The 20,381-nt window shown below is 35.9% G+C and overlaps 1 protein-coding gene across 13 annotated transcripts in view; it reads left to right on the forward strand.

Annotated features, from left to right (window-relative positions):
* BAZ1A (bromodomain adjacent to zinc finger domain 1A) overlaps positions 1-20,381 on the forward strand; it is a 249,851-nt gene that overhangs the window by 137,455 nt on the left and 92,015 nt on the right. For all 13 annotated transcript variants that reach the window (XM_072629668.1, XM_072629665.1, XM_072629674.1 and 10 more), the window contains 2 exons: positions 4,469-4,747; positions 20,199-20,342. In XM_072629668.1, coding sequence (XP_072485769.1) covers positions 4,469-4,747; positions 20,199-20,342 — 423 coding nt within the window. The remainder of the gene's footprint in view (positions 1-4,468; positions 4,748-20,198; positions 20,343-20,381) is intronic.

Raw genomic sequence — 20,381 nt, forward strand, 5'->3', positions numbered from 1 at the left:
ATGGGTAATAGGAGATTGAGGAGTCATATGTGAACTGAATGACTGGAAGGATGGCAGTATTTTCAGAAGAAATAAGTTCAGAATAAGGGTAAGTTTTGGGGGAAAGATAAGAGCAACAATATCTATTTTTAAACAATTTATTTATAATCTTTCTCACTGCCCTTCCATTGAACAAAAAGTAAAACCCTCATCATAAATATGCATGATTCAGCAAGAACATTCCCACATTGCCCATGCTTAAAAATGTGTGCTGCTTACATTTTAATTTTTATGATCTTACTGGCAGGAGGTAGATAAGTGTTGGTTTTTATCTTCAATTTTTTGGATTCATGATATAAGTTATTGCATTGATTAGAGTTCTAAAGGCTTTTATAGTTGCTTTATTCTATAACGTAGTTGTTACTATATACATTGTTTTTCTAGTTCTCACTTCTGCTCTGCATCAGTTCCATAAAGATCTGCTTAGGTTCCTCTGAAATTGTACATTTTGTCATTTCTTATGATATAGTAATATTCCATTATATTCACATACCACAATTTATTTAGCCACTTCCCAATAGGAACAGACTCTTAGTTTCCAATTTTTGACTACTAGGAATAGCACAGCTATGGATATTTTTGTATGTGTAAATTCTATTCTTTAATGTGGTGTACTGGGTCAGAGGATGACTGGGCCATACACAGCTCCACCAGCAATGTATTTAGTGTTCCTGTTTTCTTGTATCTTCTCCAGCATTTGCTATTTTCCTCTTTTGACATTTTTCTAACGTAGTGTGAGATGGAGCCTCAACATCATTTAAATTTGTGTTTTTCTAATGCTATTTTAGAGCATTTTCACATGGTTGATGATAGCTTCAATTTCTTCCTTTGAATTTTCTTATTGGAGGAATGACTTAATAAATTTATATTGTTTCCTTATATCTTGGATAGCTTTATACCTATATCAGAGAAACTTGTTACAAAGATTTTCTCTCCCTCATTTATCTCTTCCCCTCCTAATTTTATCTACTTCAAACAGAGTTTGTGCAAAATCTTTATAGAATTACAATTTTCCTTTTTGATCTTGTGTGATCCTGTCTACTTTTTAGTCATGAATTCTTCCCCCATCCATAGATCTGAAAGATAATTTTGTCTTTGTTCCTCAAATCTTTTTATGATGTGATCATTTATAGCTATGTCATGTATCCATCTGGAGGTTTTATATGGTATGAGGTATTGATCCAAATTAATTTCCACCAGACTGCTATCTAATTCTAATTTTCCTAGGAGTTTCTATCAAATAGTGAGTCCCTCCTCCCCACCATGGGTTTTTGGATGAATGGAAAACTATGCTACTGTGTTTGCTTCTATGTGTTGGATAGCTAATCATTCCACTGATTCCACATCTTTTTTCATTTTATACCAAATTGTTTTGCTTACTACTTTTTGAACAACAGTACATATTGCATCCTATCCATGCATCCTAACTTGCTACCCAACCCAAAATGTTGGGGTAAGTGAGCCTCTTATTCTTAGGTAATTTCCTCAGAGTATGTATTTAACTCTTGGAAAAGAGTACTATAGTCCTGAGAAAGTGATCTGGGAATATTTTGTGTTTTCCTCTTTATTATGGTCTTTATCTCCCCCTTCTCTCCCAATCATTGATATGGCCTGACTTTTCTGAAAGGTGATTTTTTTTTCTTTCCTCCTCTAATTTGTTTCCCATGCCACCATTGATGTCTAAGTTGTGCCCATTTGGAGGTTATTTTGCTATACTGGGTAAGGTGTTGATCTCTAGTTTCTGCCAGACTTCTGACCAGTTTTCTCAGTAGTTGCTGTTAGATATGATGAGTTCTTATCCCAGTAGCTTAGGGTCTTTGGGTTTATCAAATACTAAACTATAGTGCCCCTTTGTTCTGTATATTGTGTACCTAGTCTTTTCTACTGATAAAATCTTAACCAGTACCATATTATTTAGATGAGTACTGCTTTGTAATAATAGTATAGCTTGAGATCTGGTACTCCTAAGGTCCCCTTACTTTCTTCATTATTTTCTTTGAAATTCTCCATCTTTTGTTTCTCTACATGAATTTCTATATTATTTTTTCTAGCTCTGTAAATTAATCCTTTGATAGTTCCATTGGTTTGGTACTAAATAAGTAAAGTAATTTAGTAGTCTTGTTATTTTTATCTCATTAGTTCATTCTACCCATTAGCAGTTAATATTTCTCTATTTAAGTCTATATTTCCATAAAATGTTTTATAGTTATATTCACATAGTTTTCTGTATGTGTCTTAGGAGGTAGATTTCTTATTATTTTATACCTTCTGTAGTTTTTTTAAATGAAATTTCTTTTTCTGTTGCATATGATTGGTAATATACAGAAATAATAATTTATTTGGGTTTATTTTATATCTTGTAACTTAGTGAAGTTGTTTCAATTTTTAGTCGATTCTGGATTCTCTAAGTTAACCATCATATCATCTTCAAAAGGTGATAATTTTGTTTCCCCTTTGCCTGTGATCATATCCTCATTTTCTTTTTGTCTTGTTGCTGTAGTTGGCATTTCTAGCATGATATTATATAGTATTTCCCTTTCTATTTACATTTTAAATGCATATTACAAGCAGTCCCTTATTTTTATTATCTCTCCCATTGGCTACACCCTCCGCCACAATTTCCCAACACACAAAATTTGGCTTCTTTAGATTGTACGGTGAATAGAGCACTCACTGAACCTAGAGTCTTAAAGTCTTAAATTCAGATGTGTCTCCAGATACTTAGTAGTAGCTGTGACAAGTCACTTAACTTCTGTTTTCCTCAGTTTCCTCCTCATCTATAAAATGTAGATCATAAAAGCACTCACTGGGTTTTTGAGAGGATCAAATGGGATACTATTTTAAAGTGCTTAGCACAGTTCCTGGTATGGATTATGTGCTTATCTTTACCACCCGGGACACCCCCCAAACCCTGGCCTTTTTGGTTCATTGTGTATTTGCTTTTCCTGTTAGAAGGAATATTATTCCTAGGGATAATCGGTGCACATTTACTACCAGGAATAAAAAACTATTTCAACTCTTTTAGATTATATTAGGAAAAATTTTTTTCGTGGTAAAGAGGATAGAGAAAATAGAAGTACCATCTGTGGGGAACATGAACAGTTCTGTGTAATAGCCTTCTGTGAAGTGGTACTGTGATTGGCATAGTGGGAGGAATGGGAAAACAAGTATTTTATCAGCATTTGTAATTCATAGTTTATAATTTAAGGGTTTTTAGCTTCTGTAACAGAAGTTCAATTAATTGTAAACCCTCAAAAAAGAAAGCAAAGTTGATTTTAAATTTTCATTTTGACTTTTTTTTGGTGGGAGGCAGTGGGGGGCTGTAGGAGGGTGAAGGAATGGTAACTGGACTTGTGATTTCTTTGGTGTTTGGGAACTCTACCTCTGCTGCTCAGCAACGTGGAGTCCTTTAGCGTTGCCCCAAGGACTCTGGGTGGTGATTGATTTCTCCAGGGACCTATAAAGCCAGTTTGTGTCAAAGCCCGGACTTGAACTCAGATCTTCCTGGGTTGAGCTTTCCTGATTGATGAGGGAATAAAAACTCAATTTATGTATCAGATCCTAGGCGTCATGCTTCATATTTCATCCATTCTGGTATCCACCTTTGGCTTATATATGATCTCACTTGGTACTTGTTCTGTAGCTTTCCCTATTGCTGCACCTGGATCAGACCTTGTTTCCCTTTCATAGGTGGGTTTAGTCCACTCTATTTTAAAACTTGATAACTTGGGGCTGATTTGTCTTGGCTGGTGAATGAATTGAGTAAGTGAAAACTTACCTAACCCACTACATATGACTAATGATGTTTCAAATGTCATTTACCCATGGCATCTCAATATATGCCCTGACTCTCGATCTGTGCTTTCCACTATAGCCCACATCTTCTTGCTCTCAGAATAGGAATGAAATCAAACCTTTGCTCCTAGAAAGGATGTGATAATTGCCACTTAGGAACAGTCCTCTGACCAGAACTGCATCCTTTGGTTATCACTCTCTTTATGTATTGTCTTCTTCCTGTTGGAATGTAAGCTCCTTGAGGAGGGTGTGTTTTCTTTTTTGTATATTTAGTACCAGTTTCTGACACAGTACCTAGTATATAATAGGTGTTCAATACATACTTATTCACATATTTCCTTCTGACTTAACTCCAAGGCTAATTTTCTAGTTATGGTTCATTGACTCCTGGATGGTCTCAATCTTGTTGAATTTGTGATTTATAACATTATAGAACATATCATCATGTTCTGATTATAAATAGTTGAATTTATTGTAGATACAAATTGTAAGTTCTTGGTGAAAAACTGAATTATTTAAATTTGGACTTCTGTCCCTAAATATTTCGCTCTGGAGGAAGCATGGTGTATGTTATCAAAATGAATGTTTGTGGAATTCTGGTTAATTTCTTTCTTTCTTTTTTTTTTAATTGCAGTGATTTTTTTGAACGAACTATTCTGTGTAATAGTCTTGTGTGGAGCTGTGCGGTGACTGGCAAACCTGGACTCACCTATCAGGAGGCCCTTGAATCAGAGAAAAAAGCAAGACAGAATCTTCAGAGTTTTCCAGAACCACTAATAATTCCAGTTTTATACTTGACTACCCTTACCCATCGCTCAAGACTGCATGAAATTTGTGATGATCTCTTCATTTATGTCAAGGATCGATATTTTGTTGGAGAAATTGTTGAAGTAGTTAGGAACAATGGTGCAAGGTAAACCATTTTGGGTGTAAATATTTCTGAATTGTATATTCTCTCTATTCATTACATATGCCTGGTGTTCTGGCTCAGATCTGGCACTTAAAGACATGCTTGTTTTAATCGATTAAATTTGGTAAACTTTAATTTGTACGCATTTCTTGGGTCAAACTTTTTCTTCATATGTAAGACTTATGTGACTCTTTTGGGGAGTCTTTTTTCCTTATCTGTTTGACCAGATTCATTATGGGACTCTGAGAGTTTCATCCAAATCATGATTTGTCTGTAAGAAAATAGGAGTATCTTGCCATTTAGTGACAAGAATATTTAATACCATTATATGTATAAATTTAATTTTCAATTAAATTTGTCTTAATGTTTCTTAATAAATTTAGAAATCTTGAATTTTTTATAAATAAAATGGAGAGTCATAGGGGCATTTCTTCAGTTTAAAATTTTTTTAGCAAAATTTTTTAATAGAAAATTATTTAATAAACTATGGTATTATTAATAACTAACATTTAGATAGTCCTTTAAGATTTACAAAACATCTTTGCCATGTGTTCTTATTTGATCCTCACAGTAACTCTGTATGAGATATGTACTATTGTTATCATCCTTCTAGTATGTAGAATAGATGAAACTGAGGTTGATTAGAGGTCAAGTGACTTGCATAGCTAAGTATGTGGGGCTACATTTGAACTCAGGTCTTCCTAACTCCAAGTTCAGGACTCTATGTTCACTGGATCACCTGTATGCCTCTTCCCTTAGTGACTGATTTGCTTGTTTTAAATAGAGGTTTCCTAACCAAAAGTTTACGTAGTGGGTATTTAGACTTTTTCATAAATTTTAAAGAAATAATGAAGTATGCTTACCTATGAAATTAATTTAGTTACAGATTATTTACTTTTAGTAATAAGCACTTACAGAGTATCTGCTTTATGTATCATAATAGGTGCTACAAGCAGCTCTTGAAATTTTTTTCCTTTTGAAGAATGACTGTTTTTAAAAACTTGACATTTTAGTGAAATGAATGGTTGATGAAAGTTAACTAGTCGTGAAGCTTAATTTTTGTTTTATAAGGAATATCCTTTTAATTACTAGTTTATCTGTACTTATTTTCCAGGTAATGAGCAGAATTTAAATTCTGAAATGCTGGACCTAAATCTTTAAAAGCTAGTAATGTTTATTTACATTATTCTATATTATATTATATTTATATTTATAATATATATAAATTATTTAATATATATAAAATATAATATAATATAATATATTTATATATAAAATAAAATAATATAATATATAATAAATAATATATAATAATATATAATATAGTTTGTATATATAATATATATCATATATTATATATATAATATTATATATTATATATAAAGCTAATAAGGACTATAATTACTTTGAGGGCAGAAAGTTGACTCTTCATCAGGTAACATAAACTATTGTCTTATGTACAAACCATTGGGTTTTTATTTGTTCATGTCCCCTTCATTACTTAGGTCTTTGCAGCAGAAACTTTGGATAGAATCTTTTAAAATGATGGCAAGGTAATCAGTAATGTAGATAGAGCTACTGTTTAATTTTTGTGCCTCAATCCCTATGAGTTAATGATGCTCATGGGAGAAGGGCAGACCCAAGTTATTGCTTCTCTTATAGCCAGTGATAGTAGTTGGACTTCAGTCTTTTACAGAAATACTTTGTAAAGATCATAGTGTTCCATTTTGATGACATCTAAATTATTTTGAGGGGTGATATTTTGATGAACTTTAGAAAATTTACTTGGTAGCTAGAATTTTAGTATCTTGTTTTGGATATTATTTTCTAGATTTGTAACTTTTGATGAACATTTTAGAAATTGAAAAGTTCAGAAGTTTAAAAATCTCACAGCATAAATATAACTCCTTAGGAGTTATATTTATATATAGTTCACATTTTCTAGAGTCCTTTTTATAAATTTATATAATAATTCACATTTTATGGAGTCTTTTATAATTTATAGGACATTTTCTTTTACAACAGCTTTAAGGTAGATTGTGTATACATTATTCACATCAATTTATAGATGAAGAAGCTAAAGTTCAGAAATTAAGTGACTTGATTAAAAATTGAGTAACTTGAGCTTAGTCATTGTTTCAGAAAGGTCTTACTTAGCTCAACAGAAGTTTAAAAACATTGTTTTTAAGTGCAAATATTCTTAACATTTTTTCTTTGCTACCGAGTTATTCTAGGTTTTTTCCCTTTCTGTCCTCTTGTCAATTATGTAGTAAACAAGTTAAAAGTTAAAAACACATTATCTTGTCTTATATCTACCTGTAAGTCTAGATATATGCTAAGTGAAAAGTGACTTTGAGAACATGCTTGGGCATACTTTGGTTTAAAAGCACAATTAACTTCAGCCATTAGCCTCTCACGTTTAAAAAAAAATGAGCCCAGGTGCTTTTGAGGGCTAATTTTTACTCTGAGACTGTTTGGCCCTACTCTGAAGCAAAAGGTAGTGGTGTTGCATGTGGGATTTTTTCTTTAATTAAATTTATTTTTAGTTTTCAACATTCATTTCCACAAGATTTTAAGTTCCAAAATTTCTCCCCATCTCTCCCCTTCCCCCATCCCAAGACACCATGAATTCTGATTACCCCTTCCCCTATTTGCCCTCCCTTCTATCACACCCTCTCCCTTCCCTTATCCCTATCTTCTCTATTTGCTTGTAGGGCAAGATAGATTTCTGTACCCCATTACCTGTATTTCTTATTTCTCAGTTGCATGTAAAAACAATTTTTAACATTTGTTTTTAAAACTTTGAGTTCCAACTAATCTCCCTTCCTCCCTCCCCACCGTTCTCCACTGAGAAGGCAAGCAATTGAATATAGGCTAGTTTAGTTATGCAAAAGATTTCCGTAATGGTCATGTTGTGAAAGACTATGTTTCTCTCCATCCTATCCTGTCACCTATTTATTCTGTTCTCTCTTTTGACCTTGTCCCTCCCCTAAAGTGTTTACTTCTAATTACTCCCTCCTCCCATTTGCCCTCCCTTTGATCGTTCCTTCCCTACCCCACTCATCCCTTTCTCCCCTACTTTCCTGTAGTGTAAGATAGATTTTCATATCAAATTGAGTGTGCATGTTATTCTCTCCTTAAGCCAAATGTGATGAGAGTAAGCTTTACTTTTTGCCTGTTAACTCCCCTCTTTCTCCCTCCATTGAAAAAGCTTTTTCTTGCCTCTTTTATGAGAGAAAATTTGCCCCATTCCATTTCTTCCTTTCTCCTCCTAATATATTCCTCTCTCACCTCTTAATTTTATTTTTGTAAATATAATCCCTACCTGTTCAACTCATCCTATGCCCTTTATTGTTTATATGTATATAATCCCTCCAACTACCCAAATACTGAGAAAACTCTCAAGAGTTATAAATATTATCTTTCCATGTAGGAATGTAAACAGTTCAACTTAGGTCCCTTATGATTTCTCTTTCCCCTTTACCTTTTCATGCTTCTCTTGATTCTTGTGTTTGAAAGTCAAATTTTCTATTCAGTTCTGGTCTTTTCATCAAGAATGCTTGAAAGTCTTCTACTTCGTTGAATGACCATTTTTTCCCTGAAGTATTATACTCAGTTTTTCTGGGTAGGTGATTCTTGGTTTTAATCCTAGCTCGTTTGACTTCTGGAATATCATCTTCCAAGCCCTTTCTATCCCTTAATGTAGAAGCTTCTAGATCTTGTGTTATCCTGATTGTATTTCCACAATACTCAAATTGTTTCTTTCTGACTGCTTGCAATATTTTCTTCTTGACCTGGGAACTCTGGAATTTAACTACAATATTCATAGGAGTTTTGCTTTTTGAATCTCTTTCAGGAGGGGATAGGTGGATTCTTTCAAATTTTGCCCTCTGGTTCTAGAATATCAGGGTAACTTTTCCTTGATAATTTCATGTAAGATGATGTCTAGGCTCTTTTTTTGATCATGGCTTTCAGGTAGTCCCATAATTTTTAAATTGTCTCTCTTGGATATATTTTCCAGTTCAGTTGTTCTTCCAGTGAGATATTGCACATTATCTTCCATTTTTTCATTCTTTTGTTTTTGTTTTGTAATTTCTTGATTTCTAATAAAGTCATTAGCTTCCATCTGGTCCATTCTAATTTTTGAAGAGCTATTTTCTTCAGTGAACTTTTGAACCTCCTTTTCCATTTGGCTAATTCTGCTTTTTAAAGTATTCTTCTCCTCATTGGCTTTTTGGACCTCTTTTGCCATTTGGATTAGTCTATTTTTAAAGATGTTATTTTCTTCAGCAATTTTTTGGATCTTCTTTAGCAAGCTGTTGACTCGCTTTTCATGATTTTCTTGTATCACTCTCATTTCTCTTCCCAGTTTTTCCTCTCTCTCTCTTACTTGATTTTCAAATCCTTTTTGAGCTCTTCCATGACCTGAGACATATTTGTTTTGGAGGTTTTGGATGCAGAAGCCTTGGCTTTTATGTCTTTCTCTGATGGTATGCCTTGTTCTTCCTCATCTGAAAGGATGGAAGAAAAATACTTGTTCACCAAGAAAGTAACCTACAGTTTTATTTTTTTTCCCTTTTTTTGGGCATTTCCCCAGCCAGTTAATTGATTTTGAGTCCTTTGTCAAGGGGAGGGTATTCTCTGGGGACCTGTAAGTTCTCAGTTCCTCTGAGGTGGCACAGTCAAGGGAGAGGAGTTTACTCCTCTCCTGGCCTGTGCTCTGGTCTAGGAGCAACCACAGCTTTTCTGCCCAGGATCTGTGAGTAGAATTCCCTCTCCAGAGCCTCCACCAGCTCCACCATATCAGTGCTCCTCCTCACCCCAGGACTGCCACACAGGGCTGAGATTCAGATCAGCTGCTTGATTCCCCCAGGGTCTTTAGTTGGAGGGCTCCAAAAGGGAATGCTGCTTCATTGACTTTCACCACCCTGGGGCTGGGGCTAGGACAAGACCCTGCTCCCTTCTCACTCAGGTGAAAGAGCTTTCTCAGTGACCTTTGAAGCTGTCTTTGGTGTTTGTGGGATTCTGGGAACTGCAGTTGCTGTCTGGGATTCTGCACCCCAGCCTCCTCCAGTCCTGTCCCTGCCACTCAGCTTGGCCAAGGCCGTGTTGCACTCCGAGCCTGGTGCAATAGACCTTTCCTGTTGTCCTTCCAGGATGTCTTGGGCTGAACATCTCTTTTACTCTCTCATTTTGTGGCTTCTGTTGCTTTAGAATTTGTTTAGAGTCATTTTTTACAGGTATTTTATGGGCTGTGGGGAGAGAGCTTTTAGAGGTCTATCCTTGTACTTGCCATCTTGACTCTGCCCCCTGTGGAATTTGTTTTTGCTGGGACATTGTGCTATTATTATTTATAACCGTATTTATAGGGTTATAAATAGCCTAACTGAATGTTATTAAATACCCACTATGTGCAGGACATTCACAAATAAGAGCATTTTGTCTGATGGTGGGGAGCATATATTTCAGTTTCACATTTCTCTTGATGATAATCAAAAAGTTGTCAAGCAAAGCTCTTTTGTTAGAATTTTTCAGAAAAGTAGTAGTAGCAGAGGAAGATGTACTTTGGCTCTAATGAACCAAATACTTTTTTATAGTTAAGAAAATACTCAATTCTTTTATTACTTCTAGTAGTGTATTTTGTGGTATTATTTGCTTTAAGCCCCATAACACTGCGGAACTTTCTAAAATGGAATCCACAAAGAAAGGAGAACTAAGCTCAGTAAGAATTTCAAATGCCTAGATTCAATGTAGTCCATTGAGCTGGTCCTTTCAACTAGCAAAGAATTGAGCCCAGAACTGATCAGAAAGAGGCAAGTGGGCTAAATTGCATTTGGAAAATTACACACTGTTTTTAATGGCTCCAGGCTTCTCTCTAAAAGAAAGGCACCTATCTTATCTTCATTTTTAAAAATACTTTTTAATTTTTTTCTAATTATCAGATACTTTATTTTTTCTTCTTCTCACTGACTCCCCACTCACTGGAAAGAAAGGAAAGAAGAAAGAACCCTTATATTGTGTAAGCATAACAAAATTTTACATTGACCATGTCATAAATGTTTCTTATTCTGAATATATTAGTCCATCATCTTTCTGTCATGAGGTGGGAAACATTCAGTTGCGATTAATTATGGTTACAGTTCTTGCATGTATCTTGATAGGTTGAACCTGTTACGTATTTTATAGTTTTTTTCCTGCTGCTCTCCTGTCTCTGAGGCTTTTGCTTGTAGATGTTTTTGGAGTCATTTTCTTCAACATTTTTTCTTGAGTGTCCGTGCCACCAAAAAAAATTTAACTTATTTTTCTAGGCTTCTTCCTGCTTTTGGACTTGATGTTTGGATTGGGCTCTGCTGCCACATCTTTGGAGGGAAGGTCTGGGCAGGTCCTTTGCTGCTTTCTTGGTATATTGAGTGTTCTACATTATTCCAAAATTTCAGGGACAGGCTGTGAACCTGTAAGGTTTTAGTTTTTCCAAAGTCATCTGAACCAGGGGATAGTCTGATCCCACCTTCATATTCTTTGGTCCCAGCCCTGCTAATTTCTGACTTGGGTTTGGATCTGAGCAATACTAGAATACGACTGGACTCAGCCCCTGTTCGCCAATGGGAAAGCTCTGTTTCAGAGTTGACAGAGCTACACATTTCCCTTTAGTCTGGGAGTCCCTTTTTGGTTATTCCTCTGCTACAGCTTGGGTAACTGCTGAAAGTGAGACCCACTGCTACTACTGCTAGCTTTTGAGCTTCCTTCTTTTTTATTTTATTCTCCCTCCTTAGGAATGCCACACCCCTGCTTAGCTCTGTCCTGAATCTATGTGACCCAGAAGTTGATAGTGAGGGACAAAGCTCACACCTGTTGCAGTTGGGTTTAGTGGTCCCTGGGCTGTTTCTGAGACCTCTTGTTCTAGTGCACAGCTTCTCCCTGGGTGCTGCAGTGCTTCTGACCTGACCTCATGCAAGTTGTCTGCCGCCCTCCTTGTCTCATTAACTCAAGTTGAGCTGGACTAATGAAATGCTGTGATTTTTTTTTCTAGTTTTCCCCATTAGGATTTGGTCTGTTGTGTTTTCTAGATCTCTTTGGAGGAGTTTGTGGATGGGATCTCACCACATTGCTTCCTACTATTCCATTATCTTGGCCCTGTCCCCTAGTCCAGTGATTCTTGCTTCTTGCCTTGATGCCTTGTCTATAAGCCTCTAGGTGCTGGAATCCTCTGTGTGGTATGCTGTCCAAATGTAATCCTCAGGATCTGCAGATCTTTGTCTCCCTAAGTCACCTTGGGCTGGAAAAAAGTGATTATTTCTGCATCAGAATTGTCTGGTGCTTTTTTAAAATCGTTCTTGGGGAGGATTAATGGGCAAGCTAGTCTATGCCTTGCCATCTTGACTTAAGACCTATATCTTTTGCATATTTCTTCGAAGTAATGTCCTTTAAAAAAAACCCTGTAGAATTAAAAACACAAAAAAGAGATTGAATCATATGCTTAACACATTCAACTGACAGAGACAACTAAAGGTGGGAAAAACAACTTCATCAAGGTTGAATCTGGTCAGACTCAGACTTCTTAAAGTCAGCCTAGTGTTAGTAGAATCACAAACTATCTCAAGAGCTACTTTTTGCCTGAAATAATTCACATACTATTCTGTGTTACAGTAGAAGAATAGTTTTCTTCTCTTGTACAACACCCGCATCATCCTTATCCCATTGTCTCCCATACACATATACCAGGAGCATTAGGAAAAGCTTCAAGAATGAAATCTTGAACACTTAAATTGTAGATGATTCCAAATGATATAGGGGAGTAAGATATATCTTAAACCATTTTCTCTGGGTAGAGACTTATTCAGATTTCAACAAAATTATTTTTATCTTTCAAAAAACTATTTTAGGGAAAGAGATAGGATCCCTGTTTAGGGTAATTTGGAATATAATTTATAAGAAAGAGAAAGTAGTGACACTCGCTGTGAATTTTGCTTCTCTGCCCAATAAACTTTGAGGACAGACACTGATTCTCTTTTGTTTCTGTATTTATAGAACCTAGAACTGTGCCTGACAAACTGGCCTAGTGTTTTCTGTATAAAGTTGGAACAAAAATGGCTGACAGGAAGTTGAACCCAGCTGCAACAGGTGTGAGCTTTGTCCCTCACTACCAACTTTTGGGTCACATAGATTCAGGACAGAGCTAAGCAGGGGCGTGGCATTCCTAAGGAGGGAGAATAAAATAAAAAAGAAGGACATTCAAAAGCCAGCAGTAGTAGCAGGAGGTCTCACTTTCAGCAGTTACCCAGGCTGTAGCAGAGGAATAACCAAACCCATAGCTCACCTCAGTGAAGTTGTCTGGTCACATGAACTGATTTTCAAGGCATTAAAAAACTTGCATGCGATTTTTGAGCTGCTGGTGATAAGTGATCTCGTAAGAATTACAGAAGTGTATAACAGAAGTTAGTGAAGGACAAACAGCCTGATTTTTCAAAAGAGAGAAAATTAAAATAGATGTTAATGGTTGGTGAGTTTGAGATCAGTTATTAGTAAAGGTCTGGAATTTTTGCTTTGTTTATTTAAGAAAATGTCATACCTTTTGTCTTTATATCACAGTCATTTAACTTCTGTTCCAAAGTGAAATCTTCCTTATGACCAAATAAAATGGAATCTCATAACCAAAATAGAAATTTGATAAAATGACTGAATTTGACAGTTTTCTAGGAGGCTCCTATCTCTTACTTTTGAATAGGGAGGTGTGTTTTATTACCTGTTCTCCAGGACTTTCATTGGTTTTTCATCTTATTTAGAATTTGATTTTCTGTTTGTTACCTTTTCATTTGCATTGTTATATTCATTGTATTTATTCTCTTGGTTTTTATTTTGCTCTGTATTAGTTGATATAAATTGTCCCCTATATCTCTTGATTCCTCATTTTTTGGCTTCTTACTGCACAGTACTATTTTAATGCATGCATATACCATAATTTGTTCAACTCACTCCGTAAAGAATGCAGGTATGAATATTGAAAGTATAAATACACACGCACACATACACACACACACACACACACACACACACACACAATTAGATCATCTAGGTGGTATAAGGGATAGAATGTTGGATTTGGAGCCAAGAAGACCTGAGTTCAAATTCTGTCTCACACATTTACCAGACGTGTGACCTATGTCATTTAACCTTTCTAAACCTCAGCTGTATTTCCTCATCTGTAAAATAGTGGTGATTACACCTACCTTATAAGGATGTTATGAGGATTCAATAAGATAACATTTTATGGTGAAGCACTTTGTGAATCTTAAAGCACTATATAACTGCTAGCTCTTACTATTTAATTACTTTCATTTCATTAGAGTGTATGCAAGTTGTAGACTTGCAAAGCTGAAAAATATGGAAAATTGAGTCACATTTTCTTTTGTAATTTCAAAATGATATCTAGAATGGCTAAATCACTTTACAGTTTTTTCTTAAAACTGATGATGTAAATTTTTTAAATGTAATTTAAATGAAAATTTAATCATCAGCAATAAACAATTTTAAAAAAATAAGCAAAATCTTAGACCAAATTCCTAAATAAGGTAGAGCCAAAGGAATTAACAAACAAAGATTCTGTTCTGTGTCCCTTTCCAGTGCTGCCCTCTTTTGGCTCTAAAACAGATTTATGGAAGGCTTGATTTGTACATATTTGGAAGGGAAAGAGTTTTAGTGAGTGAGTTGTGCTTAGAATTGGGACAGACCTTGGTTTGTTATGCAGCTGTATGCTTGTTTGAGCCTCACTTGCCTCATCTGTAGAATAGGTCTTTGTTTTCTTTAGTATAGGGATTTTTCCCAGGTGAAGACACTCTTACCAACGAGAGTTGGTATCTTCTGGGCAATTTAGAGAGTTGTCTATGTCAATTAGAGATTAAGTGACTTGCCCAGAGATAATGTACCGAGTATTTCTCAGAGAAGGGACTGGAACCCAGATCTTTCTGGCTTTGAGGTGAGGTCTCAAACTACTGTATGCCTCATTCATAGAATTGTGGGAATCAAGTGAGAATAATATATGAAAAATACTTTGTAAACCTTCAAGCTATATGAATGTCATTTGTTATACCAAAAAAAAAAAAAAAAGCTGGTGAGGTTTTTTTGTGTTTGTTTTTTGTGGGATGTATTTTTAGTCTTTTGATTTTGTTTTAATATTTCTTGTTTCTGGAGTCACTGAGTTATAATTGCTCCATTCTAATCTTCAGGAAAGGCTGCCATTTGGGTAAAATTTTCCACTTTTTGTTCTTACTTATTCATTGTCCCCCTATTTTTCCCCCCTCTAGAACACATATTAATTTTAATTTTTTTTCTCTTCATTTCATCCAGGTCCTCTTGTAGTCTTTGTGACCAGGCCTGTGTGATCCTGGAACACACACACAGACATACACACACACACACACACACACACACACGCACATACACGCACATACCCCTTTCCTTTCCCCTCAGGAGAGTCTGTGCCCAGAACCCAGATGGTTTTTGATTTCCCTCTTAGTGCTATTTGGCATTGGACCTATGCTTGTGCCAACTTTGATGTTGAAATCTTTCTGTCTTTGCTGGTAGGCTATCTTTCTGTGCACTCGCATACTGGTCGAATACTCTTTAAGCTTGTTGGTCATTTTTTTTGATCCACTGCCCTTTTTGGATCCTTGTAGAAGTATATGTGGAAAAACTGAGGTCTTCTAAGTGTCCATTTTAACTGGAACCAGCAGATGCTTTCAAGTTAGTCAAGGACAGGAATGCTTCAGTTTTTGTTTTTCTATCCCTTAGTGCCTCACCCTACCAATTTCCAGTAAATTAACAGTGCTTTTGACAATCGTCATCTTATGTGTAAGGATACTAGAAGACAAATGTAGATTAGGTGAACTAAGATGGTTGAAAGCATAAAAATATGCTGTAGTAGATAAAGTGCTGGACTGAGAATCAGATTCAAATGCTACCTCAGATCCACCAGCTATATTCTTCTTCCCAGCTCCCTCTCAGCTCCTTTTTATGTTTTCTGCTTCTATTAGAATTTAAACTCCTTGACTGTCCATACAGCTTGTATATATGTAGTGTAGCGCTTAACATATAGTGCCTTACCTTGGGTTGGTCACTTAATCTTTCAACCTCACATTCTTCTTTATCTCTAAAATAATCGTAATGACTATAACACTTCACAGTATTATTATGTAGATCAAGAGAGATTGTGTGTGTGTGTGTGTGTGTGTGTGTGTGTGTGTAGTGCCTTTTGAACTTTAAAGTGTTACATATTTTATAGTTGTTGATTACTGGTTGAATAATAGGACTTAAAGTTTATAAATGCTGTGGTATCAGTCCAAATCTGTCACATCCCTAAAAAAGAAAATTAAATTAAAAAAAATTATTTTCAGTTTTCAGCATTCACTTCGAGAATTTTGAATTTCAGATTTTCTCCCCTCCCTACACCCCAGGACAGAGGGTATTCTGAATACCCCTTCCTCCAGTCTACCCTCCTTCCTATCACCCCCTTCCCTCTCTTAATCCCCTTCCCTTCTATTTTTCTGTAGGGCAAGATAGATTTCTATACCCCATTGCCTATTTATCTTATTTCCCTGCTGCATGTAAAAACAACTTTTAACATTCATTTTTAAAACTTTGAGTTTCACATTCTTTCCCTTTCACCCTCCCCACTCACCCTCATTGAGAAGGCAAGCAATTAGGTTATACATGTGTAGTCATGCAAAACACTTCCATAACAGTCATGTTGTGAAAATAACTATATTTCCCTCTATCCTGTCCCGCCTTCCATTTATTCTATTCTCTCCCTTGATCTCTCCCTCCACAAAAATGTTTGCTTCCGATTAATCCTTCCCCCAATCTGCCATTTCCTTCTGTTGTCACCCCCACCCCCAATCTGCTTTCTCCCTGCTTTTCTTTAAGGTAAGATAGACTTTGATATCCAATTGAGTATGTTATGTTATTAGCTCCTGAAGCCAATACCAATGAAGCCAAGGCCCACTTATTCCCTCTCACCTTCCCCCTTTTCCTCTCTATTGTAAAAGCTCTTTCTTGCCTCTTTCAAGTGAGATGATTTGCTGCATTCTATCTCTCTCTTTTTCTTTCTCCCAGTATTTCCTTCTCAACACTGAATTTTATTTTTAAAATATCACTCCTTCATAATCAGCTCATCCTGTGCCCTCTGTCTATATATATCTATCTATGTATATATACACACATACATACACATATACATACATATATTATAATCCCTCCAACTAGCCTAATACTGAAAAAGGTCTCTTGAGTTACAAATATCATCTTTCCATATAGGAATGTAAACAGTTCAATTTTAATAAGTCCCTTATGGTTTGTCTTTCCTGTTTACCTTTTCATATTTCTCCTGATTCCTGTAATTGAAGGTCAAATTTTCTGTTCAGTTCTGGTCTTTTCAACAAGAATGCTTGAAAGTCCTCTACTCAGTTTTGCTGGATAGATGATTCTTGGTTTTAATCCTATCTTCTTTGAACTCTGTAATATTATGTTCCAAGCTCTCTGATCCCTTAGTGTAGAAGCTGCTAGATCTTGTGTTACTCTGATTGTGTTTCTGCAGTACTTGAATTGTTTCTTTCTGGTTGCTTGTAATATTTTCTCCTTGACCTGAGAACTCTGGAATTTGGCTACAATATTCCTAGGAATTTGCCTTTTAGGATCTCTTTCAGGATGTGATTGGTAGATTCTTTCCATTTCTGTTTTACCCTCTGGTTCTGGAATATCAGGGAAGTTTTCCTCGGTACGTTCTTGAACAATGATGTCTGGGCTCTTTTTTTTTGATCGCGGCTTTCAGGTATTCCAATAATTTTTAAATTGTCTCTCCTGGATCTGTTTTCCAGGTCAGTTGTTTTTCCAATGAGATATTTCACATTGTCTTCTATTTTTTCATTCCTTTGGTTTTGTTTTATAATTTCTTGATTTTTTATAAAGTCATTTATGAATGACTTTAATAAGCTTCCATCTGCTCCATTCTAATCTTTAAGGAATTATTTTCTTCAGTGAGCTTTTGAACCTCCTTTTCCATCTCACCTATTCTGCTTTTTAAGGCATTCTCCTCATTGGCTTTTTGGATCCCTTTTGTCATTTGGGTTAGTCTATTTTTTAAAATGTTATTTTCTTCAGCATTTTTTTGGGGTCTCCTTTAGCAAACATTTGACTCATTTTTCATGATTTTCTTTCATCATTCTCATTATTCTTTCCAATTTTCGCTGTGCTTCTATTACTTGATTTTTAAGATCGTTTTTGAGTTCTTTCATGGCCTGAGACCAATTCATATTTTTCTTGGAGATTTTAGATGGAGGAGCTTTGACTTAGTTGTCTTCTATTTGCATGTTTTGGTCCTCCTTGTCACCAAAGTAGATTCTATAGTCTGATTCTTTTTCTGGTTTTTATGCATTTCCCCAGCCATTTACTTGACTTTTGAGCTCTTTGTCAAGGTAGTTCTCTGCTTCCAGTGGTGGTGGACAGGTATACTGTCAGCCACTCGATCCCCCGCACAATCAGTGGACCTAGAGCTCCAGAAACTGTGACTGCAGCTGCCTCTGCTGCTTCTGTGGGTGCAGTTGGGTTCCTCTGCCGCGTTCTCCCTCTGTTGCCCTGGTGCTGGGGCAGGCCACTCTAATCTCTCACACAGGTCCCACAGGTTTTTTCCTCTGACCTTCCAATTTGTCCTCAGTGTTTTGGGGTCATGAAATCTGGAAACTGCCACAGGTGCAAGAGATCCAGTCTCCCCAAGGGCTACTCAGGTCCAGTCTTTGCTGGCGTGGCCCACACTTCACTCTGCTCCTATCATAGTGTGGTAGACACTCCCTCGCAACCTTCCAGGCTGTCTTGGGCTGGAGATTTGCCTCACTCTGTCACTCTGTGGGTTCTGCAGCTCCAGAATTTGTTTAAAGCCATTTTTTATAGGTATTTGGCTGGGCTTGAGGGCAGCACTCTAGAAAGTCTGCGCTGTTGCTCTGCCATCTTGGCTCCACCCCTCCATTATAATTTTTAAGGAATTATTTTCTTAGGTAAGCTTTTGGACCTCCTTTTCCATTTGGCCCATTCTGCTTTTGAAGGCATTCTTCTCCTCATTGGCTTTTTGGCCCTCTTTTGCCATTTGCGTTAGTCTAATTTAAAGGTGTTATTTTCTTCAGTATTTTTTAGGTCTCCTTTAGCAAGCTGTTGACTTGTTTTTCATGATTTTCTTGCATTACTCTCATTTCTCTTCCCAATTTTTCCTCTACTTCTGTTACTTGATTTTCAAAATCCTTTTTGATCTCTTCCATTCCCTGAGACCAGTTCATAATTTTCTTGGAGGCTTTGGATGTAGGTAGGAGCTTTGAATTTGTTGTCTTCTTCTGGTTGTATGTTTTGATCTTCCTCTTCACCAAGGATGTAAGAAAATACCTTTTTACTAAGAAAGTAAGATTCCATAGTCTTGATTTTTTTGTCCCCAATTTGCTTGTTGTACCAGCCAGTTACTTGACTTTTGAGCTCTTTGGTAAGTGCAGGGCTTCAGACACAACTGCCACTAAGGGGCAGTGACTGCTGGGGCTGCACCACACCCTCTCTCATCCAGGTGAGAGACTTTTCCCCACTGACCCTCAAAGCTGTCTTTGGTGTTTATGAGTTGAGAAGTCTGGAAACTCCAGCAGCTGCCAGCAGTTCAGTCCCTTAACTATAAGTAAAAGTAAAATTGGAGACTAAAATCATGCTTTAGGAAAATGTGTAATCCATATTTGGACACCAGTGTTGGGTAAATTGGGTTAAACAGTATTAATGTAACTGAACTTTGGGAAAAGTGTCCTTCATTTTTATAATTTCAGCATCTATTAAAGGAATGGTTTTTTTTTTTTTGTTATTTTTTTATTTGTTGTCATTATTTTTTGCTTGTTATAGTGGATCAAATGGAGACTTTTTTGGGGGGAAGGATCATGTTCCTACTAATTTAAATGCTTACAGTAAAAAGTTTAATTTCTTTGTAACTGACATAGCTGAACTGCCAAATTGATATTTTATTTGGATTAAGTAGCAATAAGATTAGCTAGACTGCATCCTGAAAACATTGGATGTGAAAGTAATTCTTATCCTTATGTAGGATTTTAGTAATTTTCATCTTTTTTTTTTTTTAAAGTACACACTTTTGTGATCCTATTTTTGTGGCTTATTAAAAAACTTGAAAGGCATCAGTATATCAGAGGTGTTAGAAATGTACTACTGTCATTGATGATAGAAAGATCCATGAAAACATATCTAGATACATGTAGATAATAATTTTCAGTGTTTTTGCTTGTGATTATTACCTACATTGATAATACATTTCTTCATTTGAGTAATTTCATTCACCCATTGTATCTGTGTGGTTCAGTGTCCCTAAAGTATTTCAATATTAATTAAAATCAAATAAGTTTTTCTTTCAAAATATATTGTTATATTTCAGATTACAGTGTAAAATATTGGAAGCTATCTCTCCATCACATCTCAATGGGATTACTAATGGACATATCAGCAGTACAGATGGAGAAACAATTATCATCAGTGACAGTGATGAATCAGAAACACACAACAGTTCACCACAAAATGGGTAAATTAAGATTTTCATTAAAATTTATGTAAAACTAAA

The sequence above is a fragment of the Notamacropus eugenii genome, chromosome 1, assembly GCF_028372415.1.
Source record: "Notamacropus eugenii isolate mMacEug1 chromosome 1, mMacEug1.pri_v2, whole genome shotgun sequence".
In the NCBI taxonomy this organism is placed as follows: Eukaryota; Metazoa; Chordata; class Mammalia; order Diprotodontia; family Macropodidae; genus Notamacropus; species Notamacropus eugenii.